The sequence below is a fragment of the Odontomachus brunneus genome, unplaced genomic scaffold, assembly GCF_010583005.1.
Source record: "Odontomachus brunneus isolate Ranch 3 - 2012 unplaced genomic scaffold, Obru_v1 Obru_scaffold_167, whole genome shotgun sequence".
Lineage (NCBI taxonomy): Eukaryota > Metazoa > Arthropoda > Insecta > Hymenoptera > Formicidae > Odontomachus > Odontomachus brunneus.
The window spans coordinates 587,052-600,529 of NW_022639617.1; the positions used below are offsets into that span (position 1 = coordinate 587,052).

The window sequence follows — 13,478 nt, forward strand, 5'->3', positions numbered from 1 at the left end:
ATATATATATATATATATATATATATATATATATATATATATAGTTATGTATAACTATACAACTCTTTCATCAAGTTCGTTGTACGCATTAGTTCAATTACATGATCGTCATATATCACTACTTAGCTCCAAAAATTACTTTGATTGGTTTGTCGCTTTGTCTTAACGTATATTAGAGAAAATTTGTAAATATAAAATATAAAATTATAATGCATACATGTATCATGTTTAATTAACAGGCATAGTTGATACAGCGCTGTGAGGAGTTGTTGGTCGAGATCCAGCGATGGAATGTGTTGTCGATGCATTTAGAGATTGCATTGTACCAATCTGAAACAAAATATAATATATTAGAAACTAATTATATTATGCCTGTTTCTATCAATGCCGATTAAAGCTTAATCTGAGTTTATTCAGGGACGATTTCAATAGCAGTTTAAACTTGGATTCAAGTTTAAACTCTATTCTAACAATGCGTTTGTTTTGTTTAAACAGAGTTTAAGTTAAAATCTAAATTTAAACTATCATTGGAAAATCGGCCCTAGAAGATTTAAATTAATTAAATTAATAATTTAAATTTGGATTAAGATTTAAATGATCTTGATGGAAATGAGTATTAGTTGCGGCAAGAGAACTTTGCTCTTGCATATTCTGTGATTGTTATATCAATTTTTTTTTTATAATAAAGAAAATATATCTTACCCGAAGATGAGCCAGATCTTCTAATCTTGTTAGATCGCATAATTCGAGATATAAAGAATACACGATGAGCCAACCATATATAGAAACACAGATAAATACTATCCATAGAAGGCACATCAAAACATTATAAGCAAATATCATATCGTTTACAATGCTGAAGAATAAGAAGGCGAGTAATCTAAAAATAGAAAATATGGCGAAACTGTATAGCCATGGTACCATTTTTTTCTCATATTCTTTTCGCAAAGCTCTGATCAACATCAGAGAAGTAACAAAGACAACTATTCCACCCAACATTGAAAATAATGCAAAAACAATTAGAGCATTTCGAACTGAAACAAATAAATTATGTATTATTTTACAATTCTGTAAATTTTTACATTAATTTTGTCTTTTTACATTTAATTTTTACATTTAATTTTGCTTTATATTTGCAGAAATAATCATGCAAATTTTTTAGTAAACTTACTATGTTGATTGCCCACATATACAAATTCATATGATATAATATAATATCCATAGTGCGTAGAGCCAGGCGCAGCTTGTGAGAGGCAATAGATATCAAAGATGGCTGTACATACCGTAAAAAAAGCCAGACACTGAAAATATATTTCTTTTTTAACATAATTCAATAGAAAATCTGTATTCAAAAGTTAATTTCATTAAATGCTTACAGCTGAGAATATGGCAGTAAACATAGCTCCTCTTTGAATATCCAATACAAAAGCATGTGTGAGTATTGGTTTCTGATACCATGGAATTTTGACACTACGTGCGGACCTTGATGATCTCAGATTCGCACTGCTGCGAGTAGTTACATGGGAATACACAGATGGTGTTCCCATGCTGGGTGACTTCTTTCCATAATGCATCTTAACCCACTGTCAAAGAAAATCCAGCTCAAACATCAAATATAAAATAAAGTAAAAAAGAAAAATATGTTAACAATTTTACTTTTACTTACAAATGATGAAGTACTTAAACACTTAATCTGTTATATAGGCCCCTTGTGTTGCAAAATATATTTAATATGCACTTAACAGTATATATTTTTTCTGGAAGACATCATGTAATCAACAAAGCAATAAATAATACAGTACTATTTACAACTTTGTCAAATGATTAAGCTTGCTCCTGTTTATTTTGTCTTGTTAATAATTGTATCAGCTCAGTAACTGTAAGCAACGTCGATAGTGTGACAGAAATCAAATAACAAACTGATGTAAATGTTAACAGATGACTCATAGTAGATTTTTTGTTACGTTTGAAATTTTCTTGCTATAACAACAGAAAGAGTACTCACAAACTACATGCATGTAATATCCATCTACTGTATTTGACACTAAAATATGTATATAAAATATGTAAAATACTTTGCGCATCAATTCACTCACAATGGACACGCCTAGTAAAACATTCGAAACATTAGGTTTGTTCACATTACTTGCACTTTTGACACTTTTGTACCTAATGTCCATTGCGTATTAGGGCTATCGCACACAAATTGACATAACTGATATGCATAGCATAAGATTGTATGGACCAATGAGCATCGAATATTAAGCATCGAACACCAATATGGCGACTTAATACTCGATGCTCATTGGTACATACGGTCTTATGCTATGCATATGCAGTTATGTCAATTTGTGTGCGATAGCCCTTATGCGTGATGAGCGAAATCCATTGAGAACTCTTCTTTCTAAAACCAGCAGCACGCAATGCTTGTTTTCTTGTTGGTTGCTTGCTGGATGGAAATACTATGTTCTGATTGGTGCATTTTTAAAGATGGATGGAAATGCACCAATCAAAACAGAGTATTTCTATCCAGTAAGCAATTCAGCACGAAACCAAGCATCGTGTGCCGCTGGCTTTAAGTTTGTTCATGTTGCTTGCACTTTTGACATTTTTGCATCTAGTACGATTCAATGGTTGTGTTCAGCAGAAAAAGCTGCTTTGCAACTATTGTAAAATTCATGAATCTGATTGGAGTATGCTTTTAATTTTGGTTGAATCCAAAAGCATATACCAATCAGATTTACGAATTTTATAAGTTGCAAAGCAGCTTTCCCTGCTGAACGCAGCCATTGGCTGCATTCAGCAGACTCAACAGTTGCACAACAGTTGAGTAATTTGTCAATGTAATTGGTCTAGATTTAGGGATCTAATAGCAAGAACCAATAATCGTTGATTGCTCACTGAGCGCTTTTTCTACTGAATGCGCCCATTGACCAATCAAGCAGACCCTATTTTTTAGTTACTTTTTAAAACGTCTTTTTTTTAAGTTTACTGAAAATCTATAATTCACGTTAATTAAACTATAGATTTATAGTAAAATTTTTCTAAAACATTTTGAGATACAACGCAAGTAATGACTCAACGCAAAGCACAACTGGTATCTTTTATATTTCCAAATATAATTAAAATCTTAAATAAAATATATAAAGCTACTTTATATATAAATAACGTATATATTCTAAAATCCGTCGTATTGCAAAATAGATCAATCTATTTGTACTTTTTAAGATAAAAAGCAAGATTTTGGGATATTGCAGTTTCACAGAGAAAAATGTACAATTTTATTTATAAAATTAAATTCGTAATACAATCATCAATCTTCACAATAATCTTTATTACCTTTAACTCTTTTGGCATGTAGTCTTCCTTATGCTGATATCACACACCGGAAACCTAGATTTCCAGCTGATGTATCAGGTGTATTTTCGCTACGAGCTGCACATCTGTATCTGTGGCAATAATTTTTATGACAAAGGTAGGAGCCACCTTTTTTTACTTTATTGGTGCCGCTGGGTGGACCAGTCTGAGAATATATTTAATAATTATTTTATAATGTATAAGATTTACTTTATTACACAATACATTTGACATAGATCCTAATTGCAAACAAATACTTACAGGATTTGTTTGCTGATGACGTGAGTGACTTGTTATCCACCAATCAGATGTCCATTCCCAAACATTTCCAACAATATTGTGCAGGCCATATTTATTTTGTGGGAATGCTGTAACTGGTGATGTACTTTTGTATCCATCTTCCGCAGTGTTTCTTGTAGGAAATTCACCTTGCCAAATGTTGACTCTAATAAAGTTGACATTAAGACATAAGTTTGTGCAAGATATTAGATGTGATAAAAATTACAGAAACATAGATAAATCTAACTTACTTGTGTTGATCCTTTGGCATTATTTTATTTCCCCAAGGATAATGTCTATCAGAGAGATTACCACGGCATGCAGCTTCCCATTCTGCCTCAGTTGGCAATCTTTTCTTTAGCCAACTGCAGTAAGCAGTTGCATCGTTCCAAGAAACATGAACAACAGGATGGTCCATTCTGACTAAATACTTTTTGATTAATTTCCTAACTATTTCTTAACTCATAAAAGAGACAGTTTAATGAATCATATACCTCATGTGTGACATGAAATATAACAAATTTTTCTTCTTTCTTTTGGATACTCACAAGTAATATTCGAGTCAGGACCTTCTGGATGTTTCCATGTAGCTTCCTTTACAGGCAACCACCAAGGAGCTTCTGCAACAGCTTGGTTAATCATGTTTTTTGTGTTCTGTGATAAAAGTCCTTCAAAGATGAAGGAATCTCCAAAACGTTCTGCTTCTGTCACGTATCCGGTGGAGCTGACGAAAGTTGCGAATTCCTTATTGCTCACCTCATATTTGTCTATGTAAAAACTGTCTAACAGTACTTCGCGTTTCGGACCCTCTCCGTCGGCTACGAAAACTGGATTATTCGTTCCTATGGAATATACACCGGCAATAATTTTGACCATCTTCCCCGTTCGCCCATCGTTCGCGTAATCAGTCGTCGTCACTTTAGAATTATCTACGGCACAATATTCCTCTTTGCGGGGACTGAAGATGGTCATCCGGTTCATTTGCTTGCCACAATGACAGCTGTCATCTTTCGCGGCACTCACACACAGGTAGAAGTAACCAAGTATCGTTAGTAATATGTGAAATGTCATTTTTATCAGAAGACAAAACTTGCAAAGTTACGTTCTGAATCGCTCGACGTCCTTCCGTTACGATTATGTTTACAGACTGCTATGAGTTTAACACACATCAACAAAAACCAAAAACATAAAGAAAAAAAGTAGCACTGTAGATGATATTTTCGAATTGCAGTCATTTCTTTCGGGATGCGTTTCGGAGAGCACGATTAGATTCGCATATGAAGTTAACCGGCAAATAATAAATAAAAAATTACATTATTCAATCGTTTGTATTTAATTTGAAGCAAAAAATGTGAAGTGCAATTAAAAACGTTGTAAGTCCTTAGAATCATTGTAATTAATTAATAATTCTTTTACAATGATTTTAGCCGCAACTTAACAATTCTTACAAGATTTTATACTAAATCGTTTATATCTTATTTAAAGAATTTAAGTGCGTTTGAATAGATTTTTATGAGTCCACGGAATTATTTCAATTAATTCTAAACTATGAATAATTACCCGAATAACCATAGAATACACAGATACAAAAATAGGAGGGAAAAGCAATAATGCGAACTTAGAATGTATATAAGTTGAAAAGTGAGTCCCAGATGCGCATATTGATAAACGGACACATCCAATCATATGTCGTTGTTTATAGAGTCTCTAGAATACTCTAGGCATACGGCGTTGTGATTGGCTGTGTCCGTTTGTCAATGTGCGCATCTGGGACGCTCCTGAAGTTAACAGGTTAAGATTGCTTTCTAATAAGAGACACAAGTTGACACAAGTATGGCTGCGTTCAGAAAACATAGCTGATCAGTGAGCGGTCAGTGATTATTGGTCCTTACTGTTAGATCCCTAACTTTAGACCAATTGCGTTGACTAATTACTCAACCGTTGTGCAACAGTTGTGTCTTCTGAACGCACCCTATCATCCTATCTTTACTCACTAAATGTAGAACAAAGGTTGTTTTCCAACAAGAGACACAAGTGGACACAAACATTATTCTATCTTTGTTCCACATTTAGTGAGTACAAAGATAGGATGATACTTGTGTCGACTTGTGTCTCTTGTTGGAAAGCAACCATACTACTTGGAACGCACGCTGCTTCTTGAGGCATACGGGATAAGAGAGAGGTTCCTTGTTCCTCTCTTATTCTTGTCTGGTTCATAGTATAAACGAGAGTGGGGAGAATGTGATACAATCCAAGTTAAAAGTTAGAGATAATATGAAAAGCAGTGGATGGCAATGACTTAAGCTTATAAACGAAAGTTTAAGATATAAAGAATATATATATTTTTTCTCATTTATTATATTCACTTATTGACTTATTATTAAGAAAACAAAGCAAAGATGTTTCCTAATTTGAAGATTCAGCTTATGTATATATGAAATCAGCCGACTTAACTTTTGGTTCAGACTGTACTAGACAAAGACAGAGCGCGTTCGAGACCTACAAACATGCTCTCTCTCATCCCGCAATACTCAAGAGGTAGCGCGCGTTCCAAGTAGTATATGTTTCAGTGGCACAGCCGCACAGTCTAGTATATGTGTCTATGATTTAAGTAAAAGGAAACTCCATAGAGATATCCATAAAAACGTATGGAAGATACCGCATATACAAGATTTCTATTTGTTTAGTTATTATATAATTGTATTTTCCATTCTAAGTTCGATTATCGTTATATTTTTTACATTGTACAATTTTTTAAATCTTTTACGTGTCGTATACTAGGTTATTTTTACCACGTTTAACGCTTCATCGCATATTTGTTACAAGTATTTATTTATAAGTTTCGTTATGATTATGAACTAATAAATTAAAATATAATACACATTTAATACTTTTAATGTTTTGTACCATTACAGATTACTCCAGAGTATTACTGAATACCTTTCATCATGAGTCGTTTCTTTGCAACTGGCTCAGATTCTGAGTCTGATAGTGCATCTGAGGAGGAGCAGATACAAAGAGCACCAGCGACAGCTTTTACTGTATGTATTTAAATACATGTATATATGTGTGTGTGTATAAGATATTTTATTATTAAGATAATTTAAAATACTTTTATAGTTCAGTGATGATGAAGAAGAAACAAAGCGTGTTGTACGTTCCACAAAAGAAAAACGATATGAAGAAATAGCAAATCTCATAAAGCTTATTAGAAATTACAAGAAAATTAAAGATATGAGCAGCATGCTGTCCAGTAAGTGATTTTAGTATAGCAAAATTTCTATTTCATATTTATGATCTCAGAATTATTGAATTAGTAAAAACATATTTAATGAAAATAGATATATGAGTATTATATGAATATATTAATATATTATATATATATATATATATATATATATATATATATATATATATATATATATATATATATATTTCATAAATATGTTATGAAGAAAACATTTTTGTTTATAAATTTCTATAATTCTAGGTTTTGAAGATTTAATGCGAGCTTACCAAAAAGCTCTGCCAGTAGTCGCAAAGGAAGAGCTTGGACAAACTCCGCGATTTTACATTAGATGTTTAGTTGAAATGGAGGATTTTATTAATGAAGTGTGGGAGGATCGGGATGGGCGCAAAAATATGTCAAAGAATAATTCCAAATCGCTCTCGACGTTACGTCAAAAGTTACGGAAATACAACAAAGAATTTGAAGATGACATAATTAAGTTCAGAGAGAACCCAGATCAAGATGATGATGAAGAAGAAGAAAAAGGTTTAATTATTACATTATTATAATTGAATACATGCATCACGAATTTTTATTTAACTGATATTTTGAGAACTAAAAAGTAATTAATGCAAAATTAAACAATATTTTCTATAATTTTAGCTGAAGAAATTATAGAGACCGAAGAAGAAGAGGATAGTGCTATGGCATTCAAGAAGGCTGGTTCGGAAGTTAGTGAACCTGATGTGACTAAATTCAAGGTATTCTACGATACTAAGATTTACGAATTGTATTGGTTATTTTAAATAACTTTTTATATAAACCTGTTCTCGTATGTGTTGCATTGCAGAAGGGTGTGACTGACGGTGAGGAGGGCAGTGAGAGTGAATCCGATTGGGGCAGCGATTCGGATAGCGAGAGTACAAGTAGCGACGACGAAGGCCAATATCAAAATATTCGTGAACGTTTCATTAAAAAGTACGATTTTTTTATTTGTAATAGAATTTAACAAACATGCAGTTAACAACGATTTGACAATACATGTTACATAACAAATTATCTACAGAGCAACTGATAAGGAAGAGGATGAAGATAAAGCGAAGAGAAAGGAACAACGAAAGGAGCGTAAAGAAAAGGAACGAAAGAAGAAGCGTGACGAAGATGACGGCGAAGGTGAATGGGAGACCGTCAAGGGCGGCGTGGCTATTCCCTCTGAGAAGCCGAAGATGTTCGCCAAAGATGCGGAGATCAATATCACGGCGGTGCTGAAGAAGCTGTCCGAAATAATCGCAGCTCGCGGTAAAAAACGTACAGACAGACGGGAGCAAATAGAACTCTTGCATGAGCTGCAATTGATCGCAGATGCGCATTCCCTTGGACCTGCCGTAACAGTGAAGATCAAGTTCTCCATTGTGTCTTCCATATTCGATTATAATCCGAAGGTTTCTGACGCTATGAAACCCGAATATTGGTCCAAGTACGTATAACTCTATAGAATTATTGGATACTCTGTAAGAAAAATTGATTAATCATTCTTTTACAGAATCTTGGAGCGCATTACTGAAATGCTGGATATGCTGTTGAGTGCTACGGACATGGTAATAACGGAAACAATCGTGGAAGAGATGGAGGAATTCGAGACGGCACCGTACAAGATTCACGGATGCGTGTTGACGTTAGTGGAACGTCTCGACGAAGAATTCACGAAATTACTGAAGGAGTGCGACCCGCACAGTAACGAATACGTAGAAAGGTGAGTGTCTTTTTATGGAGTTATGTTTTAGAATTAAAAGCTCATTCTCATCAACTGACTAAAATTCATATATATTTCTAAAAAATGAAGATATTTAAAGAGGAAGGAGTTCTTCAACTAAAAAACATGCAAGAATATTCATTTATGTCACTTTCGTGCAAAAAAGTTTCCACTTTTTACAGATTAAAGGATGAAAAACAAGTTGCTACCATAATAGATAAAGTGCAAGAATATTTAGAGAGACAAGGCACCGTGTCTGAGCTGTGCCGTGTATACTTACGCAAGATTGAACACTTGTACTACAAGTTCGATCCAAATGTTCTTAAACAGAAAGATGTAAGTCTCACACGATGTCTATATGTATACACGATTCTTTTTACTTTATTAAAATTATTGATTATGCTAGGGCGAACTGGGACAAGATGTGATCACGTCCGTGCAGGTGATGGAGAAGCTGTGTAAATATGTATACGCCCACGACAATACTGATCGATTGAGAACTCGTGCGATTCTATCGCACATTTATCACCACGCGCTCCATGACAATTGGTTCCAAGCGCGCGATTTAATCCTGATGTCGCATCTTCAGGAAACTATTCAGCATTCAGATCCACCCACACAGGTACTGTATTTGTATACATATGTCTTTGTTTTTCATTAAATAATACGGAATGTTTGTCTCATTAAATAATACGGAATTAAATCGACTTGTTTTTAGATTTTGTACAATCGTACGATCGCTCACTTAGGATTATGTGCATTCCGTCATGCGAATATTAAAGATTCCCACAATTGCTTAGTCGACTTGATGGTGACGGGCAAGGTGAAGGAACTTTTGGCGCAGGGTTTGCTGCCGCAACGACAACACGAGCGCAGCAAAGAGCAAGAGAAAATCGAGAAGCAGAGGCAAATGCCTTTCCATATGCACATCAATTTAGAGCTCCTCGAATGTGTATATCTCGTTTCGGCAATGCTCATAGAAATTCCGTACATGGCTGGTATGTTCTTCTCTTGTACTTAACATATTAGTATTTTATCTTTCTTTTTTTTCTTGGCATATATATTTAATATATTTAAACATTATTTTTAGCATTCAACATTATTGAACACACTCATCTTCAATATTTATATTTATCCAGAATCCACTTAAATTCTAGCGCACGAATTCGATGCAAGAAGAAGGATGATTTCAAAGACTTTCTATCAACAATTGCGATCTAGCGAGCGTCAATCGTTAGTAGGACCGCCGGAATCAATGAGAGAGCACGTCGTCGCTGCTGCAAAAGCGATGCGTAACGGCAATTGGGCGGCTTGCAACAATTTCATCATTAATGAGAAGATGAACGCAAAGGTAAAGATTTCTCTCGCGCTAGAGATTCCTTTCAGACGCGGGATATCGAGAATATAAGTCGCGCTGCTTTCAAATATCGCAGGTCTGGGATCTCTTTCATCAAGCGGACAAAGTACGAGCTATGCTAACGCGATTGATCAAGGAGGAAGCATTGAGGACATATCTGTTCACGTACTCCCACGTGTACGATTCTATCTCGATGCCGAAACTCGCTGATATGTTCCAACTGAAACGTCCTGTGGTCCATTCCACCATTAGTAAAATGATTATCAATGAAGAACTTATGGTACGTTGTGTAGTGATATTGTTTCTATATGTGTTATGAAAGTAACGTTTCTTCTTTCCACAAATTTAGGCGTCACTGGACGACCCGACGGAGACTGTAGTGATGCATCGCAGCGAGCCGAGCCGTCTGCAATCCTTAGCTTTGCAACTCACGGATAAAGTTAACAATTTCGTCGACTCGAACGAACGCATCTTCGAGATGAAGCAGGGTAAGCGAGATACACAATTTTTTTCTAAGCACATATTTCTTCGTTTATTTCAACGTATATGCGCAAATATAAGTTTATTCATTTATGTCTATTGTGACAAATTGTAAGAACGTCGCGCGTGCGACTTATATTTCTGTATACAATAAATATTAATCCTTGCAGGTAATTTCTTCTCAAGAAACCAAGGCAACTTCCGCGACAGGCAAAACTATAATCGTCAGGGACAGGATTGGAGCCGCCAAAGGCGCGATCGCGATCGCGACCGCGATCGTAATCGTGAGGATAACCGAAATTATTAAAAATATCTATATCAAATTGAATACGAGTTGCATTTTATCTGATTTTGATACAAGTTTATTCAAACAAAGTCTCATATTCACGTAATGCATGTGCACAAGCAAATCAACAAATTGTTTATGCAGCAAAAGGAATTTTTTTTTTTAGACAGTATTAATCGACTTCCATGTGCATGAGTATTACATGACTATGCAAGTTTTTGTCTGAATAAACTTTAATAAATGTAACTTCTCTCATATATCTTGCATTCTCTAGACGAGTTTGTTCCCAGTTATAATAACATCGAATACGAGAAAAATCAAATTACAATAATCTTCGACGATAATTAATCAAAATATTGATGATTTTTCATTTTTAGTGTGTTTGTACACGTTTGTGTTTAAATATTTATGCTTCATAAATTATTCAGTCAACTTTTCATGATCTAAAAATAATTAATTAAAATAATTCTGTAAACTCGCAAATTTTCTCAAATGCACTTTAATCTAAATGAAATACAAATAATTCAGTATAAAAAATGTTGTTAAAATATCAATATTTTTCTGCTTTTAACGCGCGTCTAGACGCGTATGGCTCCTGCACACAGGACGTGGTAATGCTTGCTGCGTGGCGGAAGTCCGCGCGACAGCCAATCAATATGTTGTTTTTCCGTAAGAGCTAGAAAGTTATTACGGAAAGCAGCATATTGATTGGCTGTCGCGCGAACTTCCGCCGCGCGTAAGCATTACCGCGTTCTGTGTGTAGGAGCCATTAGTCCCGATCTACCATAAGTGTAGTAAGCTTTAAAAAATTTACCAATCAGAGTCGAATTATAAAAGAATAATCAATCGTGATTGGTTAATTTCTTACGCTAATTGGTTAATTCTTAAAGCTTACTACACCTATTGTAGATCGGGACTTACGCTCTATGCACAATGAGGCCATGACTATTGTACACGCACTCTTGACCATATCGGAGTCTAATGCCCAATTTCTTCACCTTCAGTTAACTTTATCTGTCGGATAAATGTCAACCGTGATTGGTTAATTTTGTCAACCATAAATATGATTGGTCAATTCCAATAGAATAACTGGCAGATAAAGTTAACCGGAGGTGAAGAAATTGGGCATAATACCACGAAAAGTTTTATTGTTGCTTTGGACTCTAAAAGCGTCATTAGTACTTTGGCTAACAATAATTCCAAGAATAAGCAACACAACCTGATTCACATGATTAAAGAACAATTTCTGAAGCTGATTTCTGAAGGATGTATACGTTTTATGTGGATACCAGGACATGTTGGCATTGTGGTAATGAGTCCGCTGATGTTATGGCCAAGGACGCCGCCTGCGGTCGATTTTTATCTGATCCGCATAAGGATGTCATTTTTGTAAATACTATTGAAAGAATTCTTCGCAATCGTATGCGCCAACAAACTTTTGAGTTTTCCTCTGAAACGTCTGTGTAGCGTGGCTTTCGTTATTTTCATAGAACACGTATCAAGACCTTGTCTCCTTGGTTTGAAGAGCTTACTCATTTAAACAGGAATACTTTAGCGATTATAGGACGTATAAGATCTTTTCATACAAATACTGCTCAACATTTATTTGATAAAGGAATTGTCGATAGCCTATATTGTGAGTGTGATGACTTTGAATCATTTGTTTTTGTATTGCCCGCGTAATAGTCGGGAGTCTGATTTGTTACGGATTGGACTGCTCCGCGCCGGACCAATCGAAATTACTAATGTGGCTTTCAGTGACAATGTGGACGCTTTTAGAGAGATTGCTCTCTTTGAGCAGCGAAGAAGAATTTGAGTAATTCCTTACCACTGTTCTATTGGACTTTCTTTTCTGGTTAATGGACTTAACTCCAAAACCATAGAAAAACAACAACAACGCTCTATGCACAATGCCATGCAATAGGAATAGACATTAGCCAATAGGAATAGGGAATAATTGATCAATCCAAATTCCCTGTTCCTATTGCCTGTTGTCTGGCATTGTGCATAGAGCATAAGCCAATTATAGTTGATTATTAAGACACCCATTGTAGACCATACCTTATCTTTATAGTTACGGAACTTGTACACAAGGAGGCACACATGGAGCTATTTCAGTATGCTACCAAACGGTCCACCTCTCTAGTTTATATGACCCGCAAGCAATCGTTTGTTTTCTTCGACGGCCGCGACGAACCGTATGTCCTGCTTGCCACATTGCGCGCTCAGATAAATACGCGCATATAAATACAATTCGCAAAAGGCGGTGCGTTGTATTTTCTGACTTTCTGTAAGTGTGCACAAAGTTATGTATACAAATTTGTGCCCCGAAGTAAGAGGTCGAATAGTTGGACAGTGGCAGTCTGGGAAACCAGTAGCAGATATTGCTGCTGATATTCCCTGCTCTATAAAAACAGTTCGCAGATGGATACAACGATTTACTACAGGCGGTGATCATGCATTGCATGATCATCGCAAGCACAATCACCGACCACGACGGACGACACAGCAACAAGACGAAGACACAAAGTTAGGTAAGTTTCTTTTGGTTTCTAATTAAGTTAAGTTAAAAGTTAGTTTGCTATAAAATAATTGAATTTATGTTAAAAGTTACTAAAATAAAATACTAACTCAGTTAGAAGTTAAAAAGTTAGAAGTTACTTACGGAAAATTTAATTATCTAAAACTATATATATATATATATATATATATATATATATATATATATATATATATA

At 35.0% G+C, this 13,478-nt stretch overlaps 3 protein-coding genes across 6 annotated transcripts; 1 reads left to right on the top strand and 2 right to left on the bottom strand.

The window, feature by feature from the left end:
* Positions 1-162: 162 nt before the first annotated feature.
* LOC116851160 lies at positions 163-2,176 on the bottom strand. The gene is made up of 6 exons (XM_032830292.1): positions 2,006-2,176; positions 1,667-1,877; positions 1,377-1,583; positions 1,172-1,301; positions 703-1,034; positions 163-330 (listed from the first exon to the last, which is right to left on the bottom strand). Exons 3-6 carry the CDS (start codon positions 1,572-1,574, stop codon positions 229-231), a joined length of 762 nt encoding a protein of 253 aa, XP_032686183.1. The 5' UTR covers positions 1,575-1,583; positions 1,667-1,877; positions 2,006-2,176; the 3' UTR covers positions 163-228.
* A 1,081-nt stretch (positions 2,177-3,257) lies between these two features.
* LOC116851185 (formylglycine-generating enzyme) lies at positions 3,258-5,234 on the bottom strand. 3 transcript variants are annotated; one of them, XM_032830353.1, is made up of 5 exons: positions 5,197-5,234; positions 4,185-4,786; positions 3,888-4,059; positions 3,619-3,802; positions 3,258-3,523 (listed from the first exon to the last, which is right to left on the bottom strand). In XM_032830353.1, the coding sequence occupies exons 2-5, from the start codon at positions 4,705-4,707 to the stop codon at positions 3,368-3,370; spliced, it is 1,035 nt and encodes a 344-aa protein (XP_032686244.1). In that variant the 5' UTR covers positions 4,708-4,786; positions 5,197-5,234; the 3' UTR covers positions 3,258-3,367. The 3 variants fall into 3 exon arrangements, with proteins under 3 accessions (XP_032686244.1, XP_032686243.1, XP_032686242.1); XM_032830352.1 differs by lacking the exon at positions 5,197-5,234 and adding an exon at positions 5,085-5,184; XM_032830351.1 differs by lacking the exon at positions 5,197-5,234 and having other exon boundaries at positions 4,185-5,190.
* Positions 5,235-6,115: 881 nt separating this feature from the next.
* On the top strand, positions 6,116-10,998 carry LOC116851184 (eukaryotic translation initiation factor 3 subunit C-like). Of its 2 annotated transcripts, none has more exons than XM_032830349.1 (15): positions 6,116-6,282; positions 6,552-6,677; positions 6,757-6,889; positions 7,127-7,411; positions 7,529-7,626; positions 7,716-7,843; positions 7,932-8,342; positions 8,409-8,618; positions 8,801-8,954; positions 9,025-9,240; positions 9,337-9,616; positions 9,776-9,969; positions 10,052-10,255; positions 10,325-10,463; positions 10,626-10,998. In XM_032830349.1, exons 2-15 carry the CDS (start codon positions 6,585-6,587, stop codon positions 10,760-10,762), a joined length of 2,682 nt encoding a protein of 893 aa, XP_032686240.1. In that variant the 5' UTR covers positions 6,116-6,282; positions 6,552-6,584; the 3' UTR covers positions 10,763-10,998. The 2 variants fall into 2 exon arrangements, with proteins under 2 accessions (XP_032686240.1, XP_032686241.1); XM_032830350.1 differs by lacking the exon at positions 6,116-6,282 and adding an exon at positions 6,299-6,461.
* Positions 10,999-13,478: the final 2,480 nt, after the last annotated feature.